Raw genomic sequence first — 26,141 nt, forward strand, 5'->3', positions numbered from 1 at the left:
GAGTCACACTTATATGAACATACCTATAATAAGGTGACCTATAAAAGAGGACCCTAGAGATGGAAACTCAGGCTCCTGTACTTACACAGCCAACAGTTGAGCAACTGAGCCATTTCCTCAGCCCCCTTTTCCAAATTTAAAGCAAGTTAAACACCCCTAATCCAAAGTCCTGGATTTTCTGAAATCCCAAGTCCAGGACTTTCTGGACACCATTAAGAGAGCTCAAGGGCAAAATTTCACACTTGTGTGATGGGTCAGAGCCAAAACATGGATGAACCGCAACTATTGTATAAAGTTATCTTCACACTCTGTGTACAGGTCCACATTAAACACAAATGGATTTCATGTTTGGATTCAGACTCCATTCCCAGGAAAACCTTATCACATATATGTGGACTTTCTGAAAATCCTGAATATTTCTAGTCTCAAATATTCCAGATAAGCGACACTCAGCCTATACCACTGACTCCTCACAAATCTGGAAAAATAAAATAAGATTACATTCAACCATTTCCGTGCCAAGTAGTTACGTGTTTTTCTGGTTCTAAGGACAGGGCAAAGATCCTTGGGAAACCAGATCCCCAAAGACTGGCAGCCTTGGCCACTTGTCTTGGGTTCTACTCTCTTTCTGGTGCTAGCTCCAGGCTTGACTTGACCTGCCCTGGTTCAGTCAGGAACATGCTTAGTTCAGCTACCCCGCTGTGGGGAAGCTCAGCCTGCAGAGATGCCAGAAACTAGAACCATTGGAAAATTAAATTGATTTCAACTTCGAAGTAGCCTGAGACCAGCCAGGAAATGAGGCTTCCATTGCGCAGGATCTTCCTATAGAATGGGGCTCTCACTCTACATCCTTTTGACCCGGACTCTGCGACTTCCCTTGGTCAGTTATCCATTCCTTTTATTGTTTGATAATTCTCTGGGTGACAGAATACTGTCTAGAATAATTATACTTTAAAGTTTCTATATTTAAGAAAAAAATCATTAAGTTTGAGTAATTTTCCCTTATGGATTCCAGCGGGATGAAGAAAACCTTGTCGAAGGTTTCTTTGAAAGTTTGCAGTCGGATGACCTCTGTTTAAAGGAAAAAGAAATAACTGCTTCCAAATGCATGCGCGTGAGCGTTCGACTCCAGCAACTCAGTAGTTGGTAAGGGGTATTCAGCTGTTTAATAGGTCAGTCATTCCACAAATACTCTTTGAGGACCCCTTCGGTGCCATGTGCTGGGGGCCTCAAGGCTTATGTCTGCCCTCTTGCTCAGGACTCTGCATGGCTCGGAGGACAAGACACTGAGGGAACAAAAGGCCTGTGCACCTTGCCAGAACTCACCGAGATTTATGAGCACTCTGGTTGACACTTGTCCACCATGTTTTCTGGTTGACACATGTCTGTCATGCAGCCCACGGGCAGCCCTGTATTCTGCTCTACCTATAAATATGGTCCCCACACAAGTCACAAAGGTGCTTATAACTTTATGAGCTTTTCTTTCCCTCTCATGTGACCTGACTGTGCAGGTCTCAGGTCTGAACTTTGTTGATGACCACGTTTGGCTGCTGGGCATCCCTTCCCTGCTGGAGTAGTTACTCATATCTAGAGTATCTGGGTCATTTGTATTTGAACCATCCCGGAACAAAGTTAACTGAGATCCACAAAACTATTCCACTCTTTGTCTGCTGCAGTATTATTTCAAAAATCTTTTACGGCCTAGAAACTAGTAGCTAGTGGCTACATGAAAGCTGCAATCTGGGGAGAACTGAACTCACTCTTAGAGGTAATCATTGCTATCACTCTCTGGCCAATCTCCTAATTATCTGAGTTACCCTAGCAACTCCACCCTATTAGCATATGGTGTCCTGCTGGGTAACCAGTTCGAGATCTGCCCTACATCAGGACCAAGATAAAGAAGAAACTGTAGGCTCTACCCTTTACGTGATACCCAATAGATACTTGACGTTTTGTTTTGAGACAAGGTCTTGCTAAGTAGCCCAGGCTGACCTTGAACTTGCAGTATTCCTGGCTCAGCCTCCCTACGCCTTCCAAGTCCAAGTTCCTCAAGCCTTCTTAGTGTAAGTCTCTTCCATTTTGTTGGTCATTGCTGCTGTTACTTCTTTTGCTTTGCTTGGGGATGTGTAGAATTAAAGAAATGAGTGCATGCAGGATATGACTAGCCAGCCTGGAGGACCACGAGCAGCTGGGCTGTAAGGATGAGATGGTGACATTTGCAAAAAAAAGTGGATGGCGGCAGAGATCATTATGTTAAATAAAGCAAGGCACACTCATAAAGATAGCATGTGTCATCTCATGTGCAGAATCTAGGTTTAGATCTATATATGCATGCATACACAGTATGTATTTATGCAAGTGTGTGTGTGTGTGTGTGTGTGTGTGTGTAGGACAGGATAGCAGAAAGGGTGCTATTTGGGTGCTCTAAGAGAGGGTAATAGAATGAATGTGACATGAAAGGGACTTCTGGGGAGGGGAGATGGCAAGGGGAGGAGGGGAGGAATAGGGTGGAGGGTGGGGGCTGAATAAACCCAAAGTATGGACCGCAAAGCCACCAGACATTGAACTGAGGATCTAGTTTTCCTCGCTCCATAATGGTGGTCCCTACTTCCCAAAGCCAAAGGTGGCTTGTGCGTGATCATGCTAACTTCTCAATCCTGCTCACATTACACTTTAGGTACAAAGGTCATGGCATATGATATTTCCCAAGGAATCTAGTTATCATACTTGACTATTATTCCAAAATTGAAGCTTCAAAAACAAGTTAATAGTTCTTCATGAGTTGAGTGGGAGAGTCAGAGGAGTGGGTAGCAAAGAAGAAAAAAGAAACACTGTTAGGCAGACATCAACTCCGGGGACTTAGACTATGGTCCCCAAAGCCAAAGGTCACTTCTGGATATTTTATTTTTTTAACCTACCACATGGAATGCTCCCGGGGCCTTGACGGGTCTGAAGCCATCCACAGGTACACACTGATCAGCGTGGCCATTGCAGAAGCAGCTGCCCTTGACGATGAAGTCATAGATTGCATAGTGTGTGAAATGTTGAGGCTTTGCGTTCAAGTCGTTTCCCTGACAAGGGCAGGGCTGTCGCTTGAGCAGCTGCACGCGGAGGTTGGTGATCTTCAGCTGCTCCTGAACTTTAGCACTGTAAGGGTTTTCTATGTCGTACGGTGGTGACAGAGCTCTGAAAATAACCTGCAAGGAGAAGAAAACACCATGTGTGCACAGGCGGTGTGCAAGCCCCGGACTGTTTGCCAGCCGTAGTCCCAGTTTGATTTATACCTCTGGTTATCTGCGCGATAAGATAACCTGAGGCTTTCAGACCTTGCTCACACCTGGAGAAGAGCCGCCCTGTTATTCTAAGGAGCAGGTGTACCTCCTATTGGGATACAGAAGTACACAATGAGTAACCAGCAGGCACCAGCAGGCAGGCATGACGGTGGCCATGCACAGGTCATCGGGAAGAGCATTTTGAGCAGAAGGAACAGCAAGCTTCAAGGCTTCAAGGCAGAGCCAAGCTTGATTTATTTTAACAAGAACAGCAGGCCAGGCACGGTGGCAAATAGGAGTGAGGCAAGAAGATCGCATGAACCAAGAGTTCAAGACCAGCCAGAGCTACATGGAGAGACCCTGTGTCAAAACCAAACCCAAACCAAATGAAGAAGGTCCATGTGACTGGACACCAGTGAACAAGGGAAGAGGGGCTGGAAAGAGTAAGAAACAAACATGACCTGCAAAGAGGGAGGGCCTTGAGAGGCTGTGATGGGGTGACTTGAGCTGCAGGGAGCCAATGAGAGGGTGTGGCCAGATATCCCATGAGTCATTACACGTTCTAAAAAGATAGGTCATTTCCCAGAGCACAGATTATACAGGTAAAGAAGGAGGGATGTGGCTGAATCAGAGCGTGTGTGTAGCTCAAGGGAGGCCCTGGGTTGGATGCCTACCCCTTCAGTAAATAGATACCCTAAATAGTCAAAAATCGAACTGGACAGCCAGTTGAGAAGCAATTATAAAGCCAAGATCCAGGAGCTTATATTTTGGAGTGAAACTTAACCCTTTCAAAGACTAATTGATTAACAACTGGGGCCATTATTTCTGTTCTGCAAATATTTTGAGTTTTCCTTTTTTGGAACTGAATTCCACATTTGTAGGCACATTTACAAAAAGAGTATCCCTACAGACGGTAAATGTGCTGCCCTTGAGGACAGACTGACGGAAATGTGCTGCCCTTGAGGACAGATTGATTTCTGAAATGAGTCAGAAGTCATCTCGATCCAAGTGTGAGGAGCAAAAGAGATTGACCAAGCTTTCGACCGACAGCGCTCCTGGTTAAATACACCACGTGACTACTGAGCCCGCTGCTCTCCTGTAGGTTACAGAAGACTCTGAGGTTTGAGGAAGGAAACTGGACAAAGGAGGGCTCAGAGGGCACTTTGGGTGGTTGGAAGAAACCTTTGCCCATGTGTGAGTCTCTCAGTGTGGGGGTCTGGTATGGGTGGCACACCGTCCCCAATTTGCCTACTACCTGGAGGAGCAAGGTTGCCCACAGCCAGTGGAAACAAGGGATATGAGAAATTCTGAAGTATTGTAACATGAAATAGTATTAAAAACACATGCTTATTATGCAGGATTCATAAAGACATAGAATAAAACTTAGTCAGTCTTGAGCATGCTGAGATTCTTGAGCATCTTTTGGGCTGTAAGGACTTAAAAACTCTAACAATAATAAACAAAAACCAGAAATACTTTGATAAGTAAGTAACACGAACATAATTTTCAAATGTAGGCTTTGGGAAAACTACCACTTAGAGAAAATGTATCCAAGTTGACCTTATAGAAAAATAATGTTTTTCAGTTTGTTTTTGTCCCAAGGATCAAACAATGGGCTTTGCACAGGCTCAAGCGCTAGGGAAGTTCTCTATAGCCTCCACGTTGTTTCCACTTTTTCTTTTTCTTTCTTTTTTTTTTAAACTGATATTTTCTTAAGGATGCTTTAGATACAAAATTTTCATTTTAAGAATGGATTTTAGGGGGGCTGGAGAGATGATCCAGCAGTTAAGAGTACTTGTTGCTTTTGTAAGGCTGGGTTTAGTTCTCAGCACCCACATAGTAGCTTACAAATATTCATAACTCCAGTGTCAGGGGATCCAACACCTTTCTCGGCACTCCACAAGCACCCAGCACATATATGGGGCACACATATACATGGAAGCAAAGGTCTCACACACACAAAAGACATAAACATTGTAAAAATTGAAAAAGAAATAAAGAAAAGAAATGGCCTGAAAACATAGTGTCATATGTCTTTAAATTCCAGCACTTGGGAGGCAGAGGCAGGTGGATCACCAAGTTCAAGGCCAGCCTGGTCTACAGAGCGAGTGCCAGGAGAGCCAACGCTACACAGGGAAACCCCGTATCACACCCCCCCACACCCCGCCACCCAAAAGAAATGTAGTTTATAGCGAAAGCATGGAAAGGAAGGGGTCTGCTGCGGAGGACCTCACACCCTGCCCGTGAGGACAACACTGCTCTCGATCAAATATAACACTGACTGGGCGGGACTCGGTGGACCCTTGGCCTTTCTACAGTAGCCACAAAGCGTCTCCCTGCAGTACAAAGGGGAAGTCCGAATTACCCCCACACTCCTGCTTAACAGTCTTTCTCCCTGCCCTGTCAAAGGCCCATTTTCTTCAGAAAAAAAAAAAAAAAAGTTTTCAGTGGCCCTGCCTGGTTTTGGTCCTTAGTACTTATATGCTCGTGCTTAGTACCTGACAGCCTGCTTAGAGCACTAACAGCAATCAGTACTTTAGTACCCACGCTTAGTCCCTGACAGTCTTTGGTCTGTTGTCCTCCCAGGGCAGAGTGAATGCTTCCTGGGGGTAGTCCCGACACTTTGTAGGCATTTAATGCATTTTTGGTAACTGACTAATGAATGACAAAACTCCCCTTTGCCCCTGTGTAACGGGTGAGTTTGGAAGCCCCGCCCCCCGCCCCCCCCCCAAGTACACAGCCCCGGATAGACGCTCCACTGAATTTCACAGCATCCAAGGGGGAGAGGGAAGAGCTTGGCACAGAAGTCATAGAGGCTGCGTTATCAACTAAGCGGTGCGTGCATTCCTAAACACCTCAAACACAGACAAATGTTATCTTAAAAGTATTCTGGCCCATTTTTAACCACATTAAGTCGGTGAGAAACGATACCACAGGGAATCAACTTTTCTGACCCAATACCATGTCACTGAGTTGAGAGTTGCCGCGGAAATAATGGGTTTTGCTTTGTAAAGACAGACATCAGAACCTGCTTCATACTTTTTTGAAACACTTGACAAGCAAAACTCTCCAAAACTGGAGCCGTCATGGGCAGTGAAGGAGACACTGGCATCTCTGTTAGTTCTTCACACAGGCATAGGGAGACAAGACCCAGCGCTGGACAAGCGTTGCCCGCCGAGAAGCCTCTAGGCTTCTGTCTGCCCACCCTTCCTTTTCCTGGACAGCTGTTTGCTCTCTGTTCCGGTCACATGTTTACCCTTGCCGTTCTTGACATTTACTGGGACCCCCCTCTCCCTCCCCACCCCTCTCGCCCTGTGAGTTGTTCGGCAAAAGCACGCGATGGATCAAGGTTTGGGGAAACTTAGAGGCCCTTTTGCTTCCTGAGCCCAGCCCAGGGAGGCTGAATGGGGGCTCTGTGCTGGGTGTGCACGACACCACAGTTGGCGGGCTGCTATCAGCCGGGAAGGGACATCGTGACCCCTGCGGCTGCGTGCTGGGAAGGAGACAGCAGAGTGCCACAGACACAAAAGGGAACGGGAATTTAAACCATGAAATCTTTTTTTTCCAGAGAGGAGACGCCTTAATCTGATACTCTGGGAAGGGGATCTAGCCTACATCAGGAAACAGAGTAGGCCAATGCAGATGCCGTGAACTCCTGGCAGGTGGCCCTTGGGTCCCACCCAGAAGAAGCCTGTGTGCCACTGCTAAAGAGGAGGAAGGCGCTGTGGGAGTCCTTCATTTCCCAACAGCCTCTTTATGTTTTGTCCCCGTGAAGAGCAGGAGGTGCCTGGGGGTTGATGCCTCGTAGAGCTTCTGCCTCCGGACACTCCCAACCAGTACACTTGAGTCAGGAGCCCGCCTTCCCGATCAAGACTGAGCCTTCTTCCAGCCTCTTAGAGCCCATGCCTGGTGCCTCAGGACTCTTTTCCCTTAAATTAAGTGATTTTATTGTTTTAGTTACTGACATTCTGTTCATTACAGAGAAGTTCCATTCATAATTTAGAAGACAAGTACCCACACTATGGGGTTTTTTTTTTTTAAACCACAGACAGTTAGGAATAGGAACTTGATAATATCTTTCCTCCTAAACTCCTGTATTGTCATCAATTCGGTACAATTGGTGAGTATTCTTCTGGGTCAAAAAATATGCTTGTACATCATTAGTTCTGAAAGTGCAGTCCTTGGACCGACAGCACCCTTAGGGAATTGTTTTAGAAAAGCAGATTCTTAGACCCTGTCTCAGATCCACTAAATCAGAAACTCTGCAAGCTTGGCTCAGCAAGTGAAGTTTTAGTGGGGCCGCTAGGTAATTCTGATGCAGAAGAGAGAGCAAGAAACATTGCCACACAGTTTAAAAACCCCTGCTTAGAATGCCATTGTATGGGTGACATAATTTATTTAGCTAGGCTGCTATTGTTAGGCAATGAGGCTGTTTCCTTCTCCATGTAGCCAAATACAATGAACACCCTGAACGTGAAATGTGGACTTACATGGTATTTTCCTAACTTCTAAAAGTAAAATCAACGGAGATAAGAAAATGCAGAACTTAAAACTATCTGTCCTTCTGAATGATGGATTTTTCTCCTATCCAATCCCTGATCTTGCTTGGCCCTCCCATCCCAGCCCCCCTCTCTCTGAAGGCAGGGTTTCTCTGTATAGCCTTGGTTGTCCTGAAATTTGCTCAATCAACCAAGCTCAGAGATCCACCTGCCTCTACCTCCAGAGTGCTGAGATTAAAGGCAGGTGCCACCACACACACCTGGCTTGCCTGACTCCTGTGAGGCTAGGATCCCTAACAAGTCATGTGTGACTGTGGAGTCTCAGCTCAGGTTCTGCGTCTTATGTCCTCATTTAATTCCTTAAAGAGTCCTAAACAGACTAGATCTCCTCCTCCTCCCTGGATTGTCACATATTACAAAATTTGCTGGAGAAAGTGGGTAGTTGGGAGTAGGCCCTGAGGTTGTAAAACCCAGCCTCACTTCCTGTTCCCTTTTGATGTCTGCTGATAGTGTAGCTAGCAGCCTCCCTCTCCTGCTGCCAAACTTCTTCCCCCACCATGACACATTTTGTCTTCTTGCACTGTAAGACAAAAACAAACTTTCTCTCTCATAAACAAATGAACAGCAACCACCCTAAACCCAGCAGTATATTGAGAATTTGTAAAAACAGAATGTATGTTTTTATGTGCCCTGAGCTGGTGTAGCAGACTTTCCTTTCCACCACCAGCCCCCAAAAACAACATTGAAACTTCTTAATTATGAAAGCTTGGCCTTTAGCTTAGACTCATCTCAAGTGGCTCTTACAACAATTCACCTGTTTCTTTTCCCCTACATTCTGACACATTGCATTACCTCTCTTCTATCCTGTACCTCCTGTGTTCCCTCCTGGTGTCTCTAGATTCCTCCTCCTCTTTCTTTCCCTCCCCAGAAATCCAGCCTGTGCCTCCTGCAAAGCTATTGGCTGTTCAGCTTTTTATTACACCAATCACAGCAATACACTTCCACACAGAGTCCAGATATCCCACCACAAGCTGGGGATTGTTTAAAGCAGAGTAAGGACTAAGCCAAAAGCAGGTGCATAACGGTGAAGGAGTTCTTCCAAAAATATGCTTTATGTATTGCCCTATACTTCAAGTTTTATTGCCTCTGTTGAATAATCATTAACGAAACATGATGCTAGGGCAGGAGTGGGGGTTTGGAAGGGAGAAGGAAAGAGAGGGGAAAAAAAAAGAATGAGCCTGCCCTCCAGAAATAACCATAACATTAAAAATTCACTGTTCAATTGTTATCATGGGAAATGTTTTAACTCCCAATTGATAACCCACCCCCATGGATGCCATTGGTACTTGCTCCAGGATGGCACTTGCTCAGTAGTCCATTGTTGGTGCTCATTTGCCTGTTGGTATACATTAGACTGAGCAGTCACAGGTTGGGATCTTGCCTGGTGAGCAGCTAAGGGCCCCCTGCGTGTCCCATAGTCTCAGCACACGAGAGCATTTCACAATTACCACATTTCATTTTAATAGGAGAAATCAAACAGGGACTAGACTCAGAACTAAGAAAACAATTGTTTCTTTTTAATTTTGTTTTAACTTTTAAAAACTCCCATTAAAGGCGGTGATAGTACATGCTTTTAATCCCAGGACTTGGGAGGCAGAGGCACTGAGTTCTGTGAGTTCAAGGCCAGTCTGGTCTACAAAGCAAGTTCAGGACAGCTAAAACCCTGTCTCAAAAAAAAAATTTTTTTTAAAAGACTCCTATTGAATTAGCTCTTGATGGTTTCTTTTATATGTAATTTGCATTCTGATAACACTACATACTCTTAATGCAAATCATATGAACACATGCATTTATTAATATCTATGTAAAGCATGGGCTACATTTTGTTACATGCTTTATGGATTCCTTCTTTTCCATATCATATATGATTTTTTATATTCTTAAATTTTTTTACAATTATTTAATGTGTGTGTGTGTGTGTGTGTAGGTCAGAGGACAACTTGCAGGCAGGAGTTGGTTCTCTTCATCCACCATGTGGGGCTTGGGGTTTGAATTCAGATCTTCAGGCTTAGAGTAAAAATATTTACCTGTTGTACCATCTTATTGGCCTTGGCCTTTTTTTTTTTTTTTGCTTTTGTTTTTGTTTTGTTTTTGATTTTTTCAAGACAGGCTTTCTCTGTGTAGCCCTGGCTGTCCTGGAACTAGCTCTTGTAGACCAACTCCTGTTCTCTACCTTTGTGCTACTGCATTTTGGCTCATGTATTATAACCTCCAAAACATATTGTTGATACCTTTGCTTTAAAAAGACAGTTCTCTTTAAGGAGAATTTAAGAATAAGAAAAAAAATTTTTAAATGTGTTCACATTTTCAAAGTTTGATGGTATTTTCTCCATGAGTAGCTCTAAATACTGATCTGGTATTGGTTTTCTTATATGAAGACTAAGACTGCCCTTTGACATTTCCTGGAAGTACAAATTGGCTGGTGATGGGCTTTTTGTCAGGTAAGGGAGGCCTTTCTAGGTCTGAAAACATCTCCATTCTTCCATCTCCATTATGAAAGACAGTTTTGCTGGGTATAGAATTCTAAGTAATAATTGTTTTCACTCTGTTTTTTTAGATTCCATCTCCATTGTCTTCTTGCTGGCATTGATTAAGGCAGAAGCCTTGTTATTCCTGCCCTTGTTCATCTCCAAACACTTATTCATTTATGTTTTGCTCTGACTGATTTTAAATTTTTTTATTAGGTTATGATATGCCTTTGGGCATTTTTCTTGTGTTTTTGTATATTTTGTTGTATGTCTTTGGCTCATGAGTATATGGTTATTATGTATAACAAAAATGTCAGCCATCATTTCTTTTTTTTTTTCTTATCCATTCCTCTTCCTTCTGTGAGTTTTATCTACACACATACTAAGCTCTCTTGACGTTTTCTCACAGCTCACTGGTACCTCGCTACCTTTTTCTGGGCCTTTCTTTCCTTTGCTGTTTATTGGATCATGGTCACCAGTCTTGCTTCTGTGCTGTCTTCCGACACCAGCCAGGATGTCCTTCACCTCAGTGATCAACATTTTCAACACGAGACTTTGGCTTTTCATCACCTTTTCCATGTTTCCATGGATGCATTTTTCTTCCCACTGTGTGTTGGCATTTTGTTTCTTTGCAAGTCTCGATTGGCTGGCTGCAAGACACCAGGTGAGGCATACTTTTTGGTTGCTGGATAATCTGGTAGTCTTGACCTTTTTCCTGGGATGCAGTCAAGCTAGCTGACACAGTTGGATCCTTTCAAGGCTTATTTTTAAGTTTTGTTATGTAAGCCCCATGTACTTGTTAGTATCATGTTGTGATTTGAATGAGAATGGCCCCGTAGACTCATATACTTGAATGTTTAGTTCCCACTCGTGGAATGTTTAGGAAGGATTAGGAGGTGTGGACTTGTTGGAGGAGGTATGCCATTAGGAGGTAGGCTTTGAAGTTTCAAAAGCCCAGACCAAGACCAGTTTCTCTCTCTCTCTCTCTCTCTCTCTCTCTCTCTCTCTCTCTCTCTCTCTCTCTCCCCCTCTCCCTCTCTCCCCCTCTCCCTCCTTCCCTTCCTTCTTCTACTTTCCCCACCCTCTCTCTCTGCCTGCTGCCTGTGGATTAGGATGTACCTCTTTGGCTATTGTTCCAGTACCATGCCTGCCCGCCCGATGCCCTGCTCCCCCCATGTGATGGCCAAGGACTAACCCTCTGAAAAGCCCCCAATACCTTCCTTTATGAGTTGCATTGCTCACGGTGTCTATCCACAGCAATAGAACACTGACTAAGACAGTATAGGATGCATTGTGCTCCTCTGCAGAGGGGACGACACCCTCTAATTACTCTATAATGCATTACCAGCTCCATGTTGGTTCTGGGCAGCCTCTGTGGCCTATGGGAACGATTCCCTCTTTGTGGAGAGGATGCCTTCTGGTGTTTGTATTTGAACTTAATTTTACTATGGTTATGATTGTGATTAGAAGTAGCATTGAAGCAGGGTCTTACGCCATTGTACAAGCTAGCCTGAAACTCACGACATAACCCAAGATGTCCTTGAACTCAGGTCAGTCCTCCTGCCTCAGTCTCCAAGTCCCAAGCGTGCTCACAGGTTAGAGCCACCACACCCAGTGGCAGTTTTATCCCGTTTGTGCTGATCAGTGAGAGCAACCTTTGGAAGCCTCTCTCCTTTCTGGAACTCCAGCCTCATATGGTCTAGTGGCTTTGACCTTCTCGGAGTCTCACGGTTCTTTTTTATTTCTCATAAGTTCTTAACTCAGAAAATCCATCGGGCTCCATCTATGTTCTTCCTTCCTGCACGGGTACCCGTCACTTTCTCTAGACAGTAAGAGAGGTACTCTCGGGACCCGCCCCAGCTGCCATCGTCCTTTCCCATCCAGTGTCCCAGTGCCTTGAAGCTGATGTCTCACAAATCTTTCCTGGCACTTAGCTGTTTCAAATAAGGGTGGACCTCCTCCTTGTCAGCCATCATGGTAAAAATGAAGGCAACTTAACGTTCATAAAATACAATCATAAAACTGCGTATGGACTAACACCTTATTTCCCTATATGAATTGATAGAAATAACACATTGAAAAGTCTTTTGCTGTTGTTTTGTTTGTTGCTATTGTTGTGGTCTTGGTGGTGGGTTTTTGGATTTTTGAGATAAGGTTTTATCTCAAAATAGGGACTGGCTTTGAGCTCAGTCCCCTCCCTATTTCAGCCTCCCAAGATGTGGGATTACATGTATATGCCAACACATTCAGTTGGCAGTTTTATAATAAAGTCGCGTGCATGGTTGTGGTCAGTAAATTAAAAAGACATGGAAAAGCTAATATTTTCTTCCTTTTTAATTTTTTTTATTTTTTAAATTTCTATTTATTTATTTCGAGACAGAGTTTCATTGTATAGTCTTTGCTGTCCTAGAACTTACTCTGTAGACCAGGCTGGCCTGGGACTCACAAAGAATCAGCCTGCCTCTGTCTCCCAAGTGCTGGGATTAAAGGCGTGCACCACCACTGCCTGTCTTGTTTTCTTCCTTTTAAAAAAAAAGGTTGACCTAGGGGGTTGGAGAGATGGCTCAGTGGTTAAGAGCATTGCCTGCTCTTCCAAAGGTCCTGAGTTCAATTCCCGGCAACCACATGGTGGCTCACAACCATCTGGAATGAGGGCTGGTGCCCTCTTCTGGCCTGCAGACATACAGACAGAATATTGTATACTAAATAAATAAATAAATAGGTTGACCTAATTTTTAATCGTGTACATATGTGTTAATGTGTATATGCGCACAAGAATACGTACACCTATGAGGGCCAGAAATGTCAGATTCTCCTGGAGTCACCTGATATATTGTGTGCTTGGAGCTGAACTTGGGCTCTCTGAGAGAACCTCATTGTTAGCCCAGGAACCATTTCTCCATCCACACACACAACCTCTGATATTTTTTAATGCCAAACAAGGAAGAGCCACGTCCCCTTAACATCTGAAGTCAGTTGCTGTCATCATTGAAGTTGAAGGGTTTGGTTTTGGCATCCAATTGAAAATCGCAAAGAGCGCATGCTCTGTGAGAAGAGGCGGTGAGCCCTAATGGGCTCGCATAACAGGATTCTGCCACCGTAGCTCGGGGTTCCTCTTGGAAAGCCTGTGACATTTCAGGCTTTTCAAAAGCCTTGCAGAGAGTAGGAATTCTTGAAGGCTAGATAAGGAGAGGACAGTAATTGACGTGTGGGCATCCGCTGTTGAACAGCTGGTTGGTTTAATTTTAGAACGTTTGTCCTTGACTGTAACATTTTTAAGCGAAGCACCTACTTGTCTTGGAAAAGTATGTCTGACTTCTGGGCAGCGGCAGAATCCTTTTGCTTCCACCCCTGGAGAGTTAGGCACCCTGCTTCATCAGATAGCTCACCTTTTCAAGTGAGAGAGTCTTATCTGCTGAGATAGGGCAACACAACCCAATAAAGCCCTCAGCGGGGCGGGCGGAGGAATGCCGTGCACTGAAGTGACTTGCTTGTCCGATAATAACCTCCCGTTGTAAGTACACAAAAGCCTCTTTGCGTGTTTCAAGGGCATATTTACGGTTTTAGAGCCTGCAAGGCTCCTTCTGAAATATCTTCAAAGGAAAGGGAGGAGGACAGGACCGAAAGGAGGGACAAGAAACAACAGAGGAGCAAAGTAAAAACAGAGATTGGGCAGAAAACAAATGCCCCAAATTCCCCCAAGGAGTACGGAATCCTAGCATTTCCTTTGCTCAACACTTAGAATCAAAGGCCTCAAACAGCAGAAGAATCCTTAGGATCAATGATCCAGTCCCGGCAGGCTCAGAGTGACTCACAAGATAAGTGGGCAGGTTGGTGACAGTTAGGACCAGAACCCAGCATTTCAACTTCCCCCTTAAGAATATTCCCCACGAATCCCACTTACCCTTTGAAGCTAGCCGTTCCTGGTCTAAGTTGAATTTAAACTATGGAATTACCTATGTTGTATTATCCTTTGTCCCTTGTTATCCTGATAGTGGCTGGGATTGATTGTACTATTGGGAAAAGTGACGGTCCCGGGTCCTGTGTGGCACACAAGGAAGCTGTGAAGCTTTTTTATTTTTCAAGAGTCGCAGATGTAAGGATATCTTGAAAAAAAAAATCAGTACTCTTATAAATGAAACTGACCGGCACATAGCATTTCCCTGGGGACCTTGCTTTCGTTGAGACACAGACCAACCTGTGATGCCAGGCCAAGTCAAGGACTTATTGACAAGCCTCCTCAGATTCTGTTTGTCTACCTGTGTCTTGCTTCAACACGGATGACCCTTTTACTTGAGAGTCTGCTTGGCTCACATCCTGGATCTACAGGGTCTTCTCGCTGCCTGCCCTGTGACGGAAATGCACGCGTGACCTCCTTGTTTTGGCCTGCCCTGCTCTGCCATGTTGAACCTGGTTCTGTTCCTAGAAAGCTCCTTTCTAAAGCTGTTCTTCACCCGGAATACACAATACACCCCTCTGTCATCATCACCCACCCCCCACCCTGTGACCTGGCCAACTCACACTATCTTACCCGTGTCATCTCCCACGTCACTCTGCTCACGAAGTTCGCTTCCTTGTCCCTTTTCATCACAAGTCCAGCTTAGGTGTCCCTGCCATGTGCTATCTCCAGGATCTATTATTCCTTCCAGACTTGGAAGTTACCATGCTTTTTTTTTTTTTTTGAATTTGTATTTGTTTAAGTGTCTGTGTTCCTTTCTAGACTGTGAGCTCTATGGACACAGGGGACTTTATCTGCCTGTACAAACAAGCTTAGCGCATATTACAAATACGTGTTTGTGAAGACTCACAGACAGACTTGATAACAGTTCTGGTTTATAAAGACCTTCCATTCTTCCTCATCTCGTTTCATCCTTAAAGTACACCTAGGGTGTTGGCAATGGTGCTCCTCAGGCTCATCTTTCAGATAAAGGAACCCTGAAAAGGAAAGGTCAGTTTGTCCAAGGTCGTGTAGCTGGGAAGTAACGCCACTAACATTTAAACGCAGGTGGTTGGAGTCCAAATTCAGCTAATGTTGGGTCTGGGTACAGAAGGGTGAATAGGTGACCAGGGGAGAGAGAGAGAGAGAGAAAACTGGAGTCTCCCTTTCTGGAGAATTAACATGACAAAGAGAAGAACCAGGACAGAGGTGGCTGGGGGGAGGGTGGGAGGTCAGGAGAAGAGGAGCCAGGTGTGAGAGGCAAGAAAGTGGGTGCCAGCACCCAAATGAGAAGACAGAGGCTGAGCACTGGGGGGCCACGGTGGTCAGAGAGCGGAGGGAAGAAAAGAGCTAGGAAGAGTGTAAGAGAGGGTCAGGGATGAATGTAATAAAACAGAAAAAAAAATGTATGCCCGTCGAAGCCCAAAGAAGTGAAAAAACGCAAAGGCAGAAAAGCAACAATGGTAGATGCAAATCTACAGGGGAAAAAGAAGACCGGGAACCTTGCCAGGCTTGGCTGGAGACAGGAGCTATTTGTTGTTGTTTGCTTTGAGACAGACTCTCCCGCTGTAGCCTTGACTGGCCTGGAACCGAGGCAGAAAGGCTGGCCTTGGCCCTAGAGCCAAAGGTGTGAGCTGCCACACCCTCCTGAATGTGGAATACTTTTGGCAACTCGGTGTGTAAAGGTTTTAAGAAAGACCACGGGGACCAGGAAACAGAAACAAGACAGAAATAGAGGAATATTGGCAGTCACGTATCCACCCTTAGTAGAGAGGCGGTTGGGATGTTTACACACACAAGTGTCACGTAGACATCATAATGAGAGCAGAAGCCACTGCTGTCCCTGGGAGGGCGGTTGCTAGGTGGTGCGGTGGATGACGCCCCTATAAGGAACTGCCAGGCTTCTGCTAAGGTGGCTGGTGCACGTTTGTATTCTTCTGCCGTGGGTGCATAATGAGAAGCTGCAGCTGCTACGTATCCTTGTCAACACTTGTTTTCCATCAGTCACCTTCATTGTGCAGTGAATACGAACGGTATCTCGTGGCGATTTCAATTTGCGGTTTCCATTGGCTTACAGGATTACGCACTGTTTCATGTTTTGGCTCGTTCCTGCGACTTAGTCTATCCAAACCTTCCGCCCATTTTTGTTATTCTTCTTGAGCTATGACTTCCATGAATTACCACATGTAAACACATATTCAGACATAAGCTTTCCAAATCTTCCTCACAGGCTGGCACTTACTAAGTGTTTTAAAAGCAAAGCCTTTTCCTTTTTGCAAAGTTTATATTTTTCTTTTGTAGTTGGTGCTTCTTGTATCCCATCTTGGAAATATTTTTGCTCAACCCTAGGTTGCATACAACTTCTTTTATAAGTGCTGTGTTTTTAAGCTCTTATGTTTGGGTCAGTAGTCTGCTTCAGGTCAGTTTTTATGTGGTGTGAACCGACTACCAAGGCTCTTAAGGCTTCTTTGATTTTGGTTTTAAGTTTTACAGGTTGAATTATATCAGCACTATTTTCAGAAATGTCTGCCTTTTCTTTCTTGAATCTTGTTGGCAGCCTTGGTACTTTTCTCATTCTGTCTTTTTTTGCCTGAGATTCACTGAGCGTATTAGGTCTGTAGGCTGGGAGCTGTTACTCAGTTTGGAAAAGTTCCCCAGTTTCCCTATCGTTTTTTGTTGGTGGTGGGTTTTTTTTGTTTTGTTTTGTTTTGTTGTTTTGTTTTTGGTTTTTTTTTTCCTTCTTCTTTTAGGCTCCAATTGCAGACTCTTATGAACAACTGATGTTCTCCCACAGTTCAGTGTTGCTTTATTGCTTTGATTGATCTCCTTCTGCTTCTGTTCTGCATTCTTATATTGTTTCTACTGGTGACAAACTTTTCTGTACCATATATTCTACATTTAATGCCTGCAGCATATTTGGATGCTGTGTTTTTTATTTCTAGACCTTCCATTGGAATCTTTTTAGTGTATTGCATGGTTCTCTTCAACACATCCATGTTTTCTTGACCATGTGGAGCCCTACTTGCAATAGTTGCTTAAATGTCCTTGCCTGCTAATGCTACTGTCTGTGTTTGTTTGCTTGGCTGGGTAAGTTTCTATGCACTTTTCTTCTGGCTAGGAGTCACATTTTCTTACTTGATAATTTTGTTTAAGGATTAGGCATTGTGAATTTTAGATTGTTACTCATGAAAGACCCTACAGACCCCCTCCTCAAAACCCCTGTTTGCTTGAAAAATTCTCAGATCAGCAGCCAGCCTGCTCTCATAAGAACATTCCATTTGCTTAGGAGAGCAGGATGTCTACGAGATAGGATGACTGCAAGGCAGGATATCAATAAGATAGGACATCAGCAAAGCAGGTTGACTGCAAAACAGGATATCTATAAGATAGGAACAGGATGACTATTGCCAGACATCCTTGCTGGGAGAGGAAACCATTGATGTCGTCCCCCCCCCCCCCCGCCTCATTTCGATAACCACGCTTCTGCTTCTGTAAACTTGCTTTTTGCTCTTTCCTATAAAAAGCCTGCCCTCCAGTAGGCAGGCAAGCAAGTCCTCCGAAGGACTTTGCTGCCCGCAGGTACCTGTGTCTACTCAATAAACCTCTTGCCATTTGCATCCGTGTGGTCTCGGCCTGTTCCTTGGCGTCTGGGAGGTCTCCTCCCGAGAGAAGGACCTCTTCGAGAGTCTTTCACTCACTAGATTTTTATGTACTTCTCTAAGATGGTTAGACTTAAATGTGGTATAAAAATAGTTTAATTGTGATAAATTAATCCTTTTTGAGTGTGTTCCAGGGCAGGACATTGGGTGTCTTTCTTGTACACTGCATAAAAGCCTTGAAATTCTCTCACTGAAGGAAAAACTCACCATTTTTACTAGGTTTGGGTGGCCAGTGAGTTCCCAGGATCTGTGGGTCTCTTCTCTCAATGCTGGGCTTAGACAGACGTGCAGCTTTGCCTGGATTTTTACCTGGGGTGCTGCGGATTCGAGTTCAGATCCCCACACTTGCAAAGTAAGCACTCTTACCCACTGAGCCACCACCTTCAGTAGAACAAATCTTCTAAGGCTCACTTAGCTCCAACGCTAAAGCTCCCTGAGAATCCTTGTAACACAGCCTGACGCCCATGAATTCCAACGTCTTTCATTCTGTGTAGTGGGAAGACCAAACATTCGCCACCTCTGAAGAAATGCTCACAATTGCTCAACTACAGCTTTCTAGGGATGTTCCCGGCACTCTTGTAGAAGTTTAGGACGTACATATCCAGCTCGGAAGTCAGCCAGAAGTCCGTGCCAGCCTTTGAACTGATGTCCAGCTTTTCTCTTAGACTTAGCCATCCTTCTATCCCTGACCTCACCCTCTAGTAACCCACCCTGAAGAATTGAAGCAGTCTTGACTTTGTCTCCACAACTCAGGTTTCTCTTTCCCTGCTGAGGCTTGGTAAGGGCCCTGTGAGTAACCGCTGGTAAACAGAGGCAACCCTAAGGCCTGCCGTGTTTGTTTCTCCTTTTCTCAGGTCTCAATCTTGTGTTGTCTAGGTCTAGGGCCTGAAAGCCAAGGTATTATGTAGTTTGCTTGTTGTTTTTGTTGTTTGTTTGTTTGTTTGTTTTAAACTTGCAGGAAGCTAAATCTTGTAGATGATATCCGTCAGGAGCCAAAGCTGAAATCCCATCTCAGAGCCACAACATTTTAGGAAATTGCAACTTGTGGAATGTTAGAAACGAGACAAAAGGGGAAATCTACCTGATTTAGTGGCAGAGGCTTGCTTGCGTAAACACATTTCTTCTTTCTTTGCTCGCCCTTCCAGGCCCCACCTCCCTTCCTCTCTGAAGGGCTGTGGGTCCTACTTGAGATTCTTTTGCCCTGAACAAGTTAGAGTTTGTTCTCTATGCTCAGCTGTGTTGAGACACAATCAGTGTCTGAATAGCAGACAGCATCCTTTCCCTGCAGTGGAGGGAAACTCCAACACCTGGGGGGGAGGGGGAGATGCTTCATTCCTGGAGCTTAAACTCCTACACTTTGGACTGGCCTTGCTTTCATCATCACTCAGCGCAATCAGAATAAAACTTTCAGACTCTTCTTTGCCCTGGCCACTTCAGTATGACCGCGAGGTACTCTAATGCAGAAGGGTAGTGACAATGAAAATGGGATTTATTTTCTGAGGTGGGACAATAGAGATTTTTTTTTTAATGAGTACTTTTAAAAAGGGCATCTATCTATGTATATATGTATCTGTCTGTCTGTCTTGTGGGTCTGTCTAAACCTCAGATACAGATACAGAAAACCACAATTACGTGAGCTTTCTCGTTGAACACGAGTGTACATATTGGCAGGTTTCTATAACACAAACTTGACCCCAGGATGTCCTTTCCTCTCTTTCAGACTTTAGCAGGAGCAACCAAATGTCCTGTCTAAGGTTTGAAAACAAGCCTCCAACCCTGTTTCCATGGTGGGGAGATCCTGGCTACCAAACAAACAGACTTCAAAAGGACCTCACGACTTGTCTTAGGCCGCGGACAAATATTTGCTGTTACCGGAGGAGTAGGTAGGACAGGGCCACTTTGACCTTGAGGACCCGTATTCATTACCAGCGTGAAACGTTTCCCCAGTAGATATGAGTCTCACATATCTTTCCCCCACTAAGTTCCCGTCTGAAGTACGAGGTTTAGTTTCAAGAGTTGAGCTAAGGAAAGGAACAGAAGCTGTCTAGGAGGAGAGACGTGCAGATAGAACAGCCAGCAGCTGGTGAGCTTTTGAAAAGGCAAGCGGGAAGGTTCTCTAGTTTGTACTGCACTTCCTGAAGAACTCTCTGTCAACTCAACTGAAAGATGGCTAAGTCTAACTCATAGAAAGAAAGGCAGGCTATGCTTTCCTCTGCCCACAGAGTAGAGAATTCTCTGGAAAAACACAAAGCACAGAATTTTTTTTTTTTTTGAAGCACAGAATTTTTAAGGATGTTTACAAGCCATTGGGTTTCTAAGCAAAAATGCTCTCAGTAGAAAATTCTGTGCTCCAAGGAGATGTGGGCTCACGAGTGGAACTTGTTTCAGCTTCCATAAATAGGCTGGGAGATGAAGCTCAGTGCTAGAATATATGCTTAGTATATGAGAAACCGTAGGTTGGACTCTCCAGAAACGCACACATATACATAAATACGTAGCTTGCCTATGTTTTTAAACATTAATGCAAATCTTATTTTTAAACGGTGACAAACCCCTGGTTAAATAAGATGGAAATCTCAGGTCTGCATCATGAAGCTTTTCAAGAGTAGAACCATTGGCTTATTAGCTAAACCACTATAGGCTTCTTATTTGGCGCTGTACTTCATACTGTACTCGGGCTATCATCCCAAAGGAGAAAGGCAGCCACACACTGTGTCAGGGGTCCCCTGGTTTTGTTTGTCCCTTCTTCTCCGACAAGACAGTGTCTCTGTGATGATTAGGCTTGATTACCTTCTCAACAGGATGTTGACTGGTCCTGTCTCCGGGATTTTCTACATTACGTTCATAAGTGGGCGGCCCTCCCCAGGTGTGGGTGGCACCATCTGATGAGCTGGGGTGTTGGGCTGAAGGAAAAAGACAGGGAGCTAAGCCTGTGTCCGTCATGCTCGACCTCCTGACTGTGGATGCAAGGCGGCCAGCTGCTCCCATTCCTGCCTCTCTGACCTCTCCATCACGATGGACACGAAATACACTCTTTGTCCTTGAGTGGCCTTTGTTGGGTGTTTGGTTGCAGAAACAAGATGAGTAAGGAATACCATCTTGCTACGTAGTAGTCCAGACAGTCCTTGGACTCTCTGTGTAGCGCAGGCTAGTCTCCACTGTCGTCCACATTGTCCTTGGACTCACTGTATAGCTCAGGCTAGCTTCCAGTTATTCCTACTCAGCCTCCGAACGCTGGGAGCTACAGGCATGTGTTATCACGTCTGGTTTGCAGATGTCTCTAATTCTTGAAAAATGAGCTCCACGGGATTTCAGTTGCCCCTTAATTCTTGAACACTGAGCTCTAGCAAAAATGCTATGAAACAATTCTGTTTATTTATGGAGTTTAGAAGGGAACAAAAGACTACTTAACCCTAATTTCTCAACTGAGAAAGTTTCCTCTATTATGGCTGATACCTTCTCATGATATGAGACCCACCCACTTGCTGTGAGACACACCCACTTGTGTGAGACACACCCACTTGTTTTGATACCCAACTACTTGCTATAAGACCCACCCCCACTTGCTGTGAGACTCACCTACTTGCTGTGAGACACACCCACTTGTTTTGATACCCAACTACTTGCTTTAAGACTCATCCCCTTGCTGTGAGACACACCCACCTGCTATGAGACACACCCACTTGTGTGAGACCCACCCACTTGTGTGAGACACACCCACTTGTTTTGATACCCAACTACTTGCTATAAGACCCACCCCCACTTGCTGTGAGACCCACCCACCTGCTATGAGACCCCCCCCCCCCCTCATTAAGCAACACATTTCACTGCTAAATGGTTTTCCTTATCAGAAGGTCTTCCGCATTAAGCTATAGTCTGTCTTGTAATTTCAAATACTATATTGGAGATAAACAAAGTAAATTCACTTTATCTTCAATCTGGAAAAGTCCTTCAAATAGTTAAATGTGATCATCAATTTAGCTTTCATTGTCTGGGTAAACTACCTACAGTACTTCTTGACTCATAGTTTCCAAACCATTCACCCCTCTGGCTGAGTATAAAACGGCCTGTCTTTTATTTCTATGCCCAAGCCACCAATGAAAATGTCTCCATTTCTTCTTTCTATGATGCCAAGCATCTAACCTCTATTTCTGAACATTTCTTTTGCTGACTGTAGGCTTCCAAATCTAAATGTCAAAGGTTTTCTGTAACCTAAGAAACACTCAGTTTGAAAAGACCTAGAGTACTTTTGGTGGGTTCAATTCTTTGGGAAGAGATCCAGTTGACTCAGTGGAGACAGTGGCGTGAGAGGGGCCAAGTGCTGTTTTTGAGACACATGCTTATGTAGGCTTTGATGCAGTTACCTCCAGTCGGGCAAACGACAATGAGAGACGGATGTCAAAGGTTATGATATTGGAAAGCAGGGAAAGGGAAGGGTCAGTTCTACATCTGAATTATAATACAAAATACACCTTCTACACATTTCTGTAACATCTGTCTTACATTATTACATCCCAAGAAAATGATATTTCTGGTCACAGGCTAACTAAATTCATTGGGAAAAGGGCAGATGAGGCTAAGGTAACAAAGGAGAGGAGGTTTGAGGAAGCCAAATGAGTCTAAGTATTCAGTAGCTACACGTGAAACAGGATCGCTCCCCCTGTCCTCTGTAAGGTCCAATACTTATCTTAGGGCCATACAACACGAGCCTATTTAGTCTTCAATGTGGAAATCCTTCAAGTCGTTAAGGGGGCAGTCACCCACTTAGCTTTCTGGGTAGTTTATCTGCAGTGTCTTCACAGAAGTCTCCAGCCCCTCCAGCGATGCAGCTGAGGAGCTAGAAACTGACTACAGCGCAGCACCAGGGGCTGCTGCTTAAGTGACAGAGCTCCTGGCGCTGCAGCCAGCCACGCGGGCTTTTTTCACAGACTCTGCTAGACAAGACGGTCCAAAAGTGACTTAAGTACATTCATAGGGGGCTCTTAAAGGGGAGCACACAGCTAAAGAGAAACAGCACTTCTCAACTCCTGGCTGTGGGTTTTCATGCGAGCCTGGACCATATTTCATAAAGTGTTTTTGGAAAACAGGTGTGTGTGTGTGTGTGTGGCGTATTCTGGCTACCATATTTTAAACAGGTAATCTCTTAAACATGTTCTCACTCCCTGACTAACCTGAAAAACACCTTAAGAGAAATTTGAAAAGCATATCATTTGAAAAGCCCATTCATCTTCGTGGCAAACCTTTCATACGAAGGCTTAAAGCGTATTTACCCTTAGCTGAAGAATAAAAGGGGGCCCAGAGGAAGGCTGAGAGCGTAGCTGTTGCTCGCTACACAGCAAACTCCAGACAGAATCACTTAGAAATGACTTCAGGAGTCTGAAATACCACAAAGGTGCAGGTGGGTACATTTCTTTCAATCTCTCCTGGAACTAGCTCTTGTAGACCAGGCTGGCCTCGAACTCACAGAGGTCCACCTGCCTCTGCCTCCCGAGTGCTGGGATTAAAGGCGTGCACCACCACCGCCCGGCCATTTCTTTCGGTCTTGCTCAGGCATTTCACTTTCAACTCATACTTTTATCTGGCTGCAGCATTGCCACCTAAAACTATCTCTTAAAGCTTAGCTCTTTATCTTGCACTTGATACTCATGATACAATTTTAAAATAATTTGTAAGGTCACAGTGGATAGATAGGCAGCACTAGATATGGACTGGAGAGACAGGAATTGAACTCTCACCTGATTTGATCGTTTTCCTCTAAACCTAACATAGCTACTTTGTAACTGTTCAATGAAAAAGCCTATAATTTTTATGTTCACTTATCTAGCATTAAATAGCCAAGACAGATGTTTGTTCTCAACTAAAAGTCCATCTAAAAGCACTAAGAAAAAATGATAGATCCTTGATGATCTAGGGAACTTGGATGAATGCTCCAAGTTACTACAAGAAGTCCCAAATTATTATATAATAATATATTATATACTATCTAAGCATATACTATATGTATAAATATATAATCAGTTATTATAATAAACTGATTATTGTTTTAAAGGAGTCTATTTAGGGGTCTAGGGAGATGTCTCAGTGGTTAGGAGTACTGGCTGCTCTTCCAGATGTCCTGGATTCGATTCCCAGCGTCCACATGACGCTCACACCTGTGTACAGATACAAATTCAGACAAACACTCATTTACACGAAATACAACCATTTTTTAAAAAGAAAAATCAATTTACGTCTATTGTGTGGACTTTATTCTGTTTGTCACCGCATCCCTAGAACCAAATATCGGCTTGGTCACCAAATGAAGTGGCCCCAGGTGCCGTCTCCACTAGTAATACGATAGAGGTGTGTTAGTAGTGGTTATATAGTCCTTGGCCATTCATAAAAACAGCCACATATGCGTTACGGAAGTCTTTCTTACATTGGCCCAGTTTATAAACGAAGAACTGGAGGTCCCTTGGATAAGGAGACAGCTACTTAGGCTATATCACCGTGTGAGATGGCTGAGCTTCACCTGGAGGGGTCAGCAGTGGAACTGGCCAATGAAACTGCCAGCCCCTGAGAACAGGCCAGATTGGGGTGGGGGCTTCCACTCCTCCCTCAAACAGCCACATGGTATCTGACCTATTACAAAATACAGACGAAACGGCCCCCATTGGAACAAGGCAAAAGCCTAGACAGTCGGGACTCATTTTCTTTCTCTTCTTTCCCTTCCCCTGGCTGTTGAGTGACTTCCTAGTGGTTAATGGTTAAGAAGCAGGGCTGTTCCTTCCACAGCAGCAAGCTCTCCCCTGAAAGAGCCTGCTGCAGCGGAGGGTGGCTGCTCAGCTGGCCGCAGACTAGCTCACTCTGCAATACGGCGGTACCTATCGCTGGTCTTCTGCTCTTGAACGAGAAGGATGCAAGAATCCCGAAGTCAAAATGAGCGCAGAGCTGGGGGCGAGGACAGAGTCAGAGGCTCTGAGACAACTGCCAGCTCTGCCCATAAGCGTCCCTCTGTGCGTCCTTGGACTTTTCTGGAACATTCCCTAGCGCGAGAAATCGACGCATTCAGTCTGACTCCGGACACATTTAGGTTTTTAGAGAGTCACTCTCTGGTCATACCCTTGCCTTCTGGAAGCGTCAGCGTCCATTTAATCCCTCTTCAAATATCTGAAGAATGCTGGCAATCCCTGAGCATCATCCACAAATCCTCTCCTAGGCGAAATGCCCCGAGTTAATTGTTCGTTATATAACAAGGGTTCTAATTGCTCTCACTGGTGCTGCTGGCCGTTCTCTAAGTAGGAAAACCTTGACCTGAGCATAATATTCTAGCCGTGCTTTGACAAGGAGGAGGACAGAGGGCCATTCTCTCCTCCGCTTGGAACGCTGCTCTTCTGCTAATGAGGCCCAAGATTGCATTCAGGTTTTTTGGCAGGCGAGGCATGTTGATGATTCACCCCGAAATCACAGTCAACCAAAACCCTCAGGGCTTATTTTCTCTTTTTTCTTTCTTTTTTTTTTTTTCACTTTTCACATGAATGGCTGATAAGTCAGTCACACCTCCCCGGTGGCGGCAGGGCGGCCGAGTTCCGAACAGAGGAATTTATATGTATCCCTCCCAAAATGAATCTCCTAGATTTTGCTCAAGGGTTTCTCATGCCGGTCCCTGCATTTTCTTCCTCAGCGGCTCCGATTATGTTACCCTTGCCCAGAGCTGCTGAGGGACCTCCAGTTCTCACAGGTCCGAGTCCCGGCAGATCAGACCCAAGCCTCCATGGCCAGCTTCTCCTTCCCATTCCCCTTCTCGTCAACCAGTGCTCAACTCTCCAGCTAGTGTGTGAGGTGACTTTCTGGATAGTCCTCCCCAGGAAGTACCTTCTCCATCTTTCAGTAATTATCTATCCATAGTTAAAACTCTCAGATTATCAGGTCCTTAAGCACATACCATATGAATAACAGGAATAATTGGAGGAAACTAGACCCAGTACAGACTTTTTTCTCTCCAAAAGAAACCCCACTGTTTTGGTGAGAAAATGTTTAAACTCTCTCTCTCTCTCCTCTCTCCTCCTCCTCCTCGTCCTCCTCCTCCTCCTCGTCCTTCTCCTCTTCCTCCTCCTCCTCCTCGTCCTCCTCCTCCTCGTCCTCCTCCTCGTCCTCGTCCTCCTTCTTGTCCTCCTCCTCCTCCTCGTCCTCCTCCTCCTCCTCGTCCTTCTCTTCCTCCTCGCCCTCCTCCTCCTCCCCCCCCCCCTTGTAGCCCTGGATTCTCT

The 26,141-nt window shown here is 44.8% G+C and overlaps 1 protein-coding gene across 2 annotated transcripts in view; it reads right to left on the reverse strand.

The window, feature by feature from the left end:
* Positions 1–26,141, reverse strand: part of Ntn4 (netrin 4) — a 100,333-nt gene that overhangs the window by 52,923 nt on the left and 21,269 nt on the right. For both annotated transcript variants that reach the window (XM_050145633.1, XM_050145632.1), the window contains exon 3: positions 2,919–3,197. In XM_050145633.1, coding sequence (XP_050001590.1) covers positions 2,919–3,197 — 279 coding nt within the window. The remainder of the gene's footprint in view (positions 1–2,918; positions 3,198–26,141) is intronic.

This window comes from Alexandromys fortis, unplaced genomic scaffold (assembly GCF_014885135.2).
Source record: "Alexandromys fortis isolate MF-2015 unplaced genomic scaffold, M_Fortis_MF-2015_v1.1 scaffold_50, whole genome shotgun sequence".
In the NCBI taxonomy this organism is placed as follows: domain Eukaryota; kingdom Metazoa; phylum Chordata; class Mammalia; order Rodentia; family Cricetidae; genus Alexandromys; species Alexandromys fortis.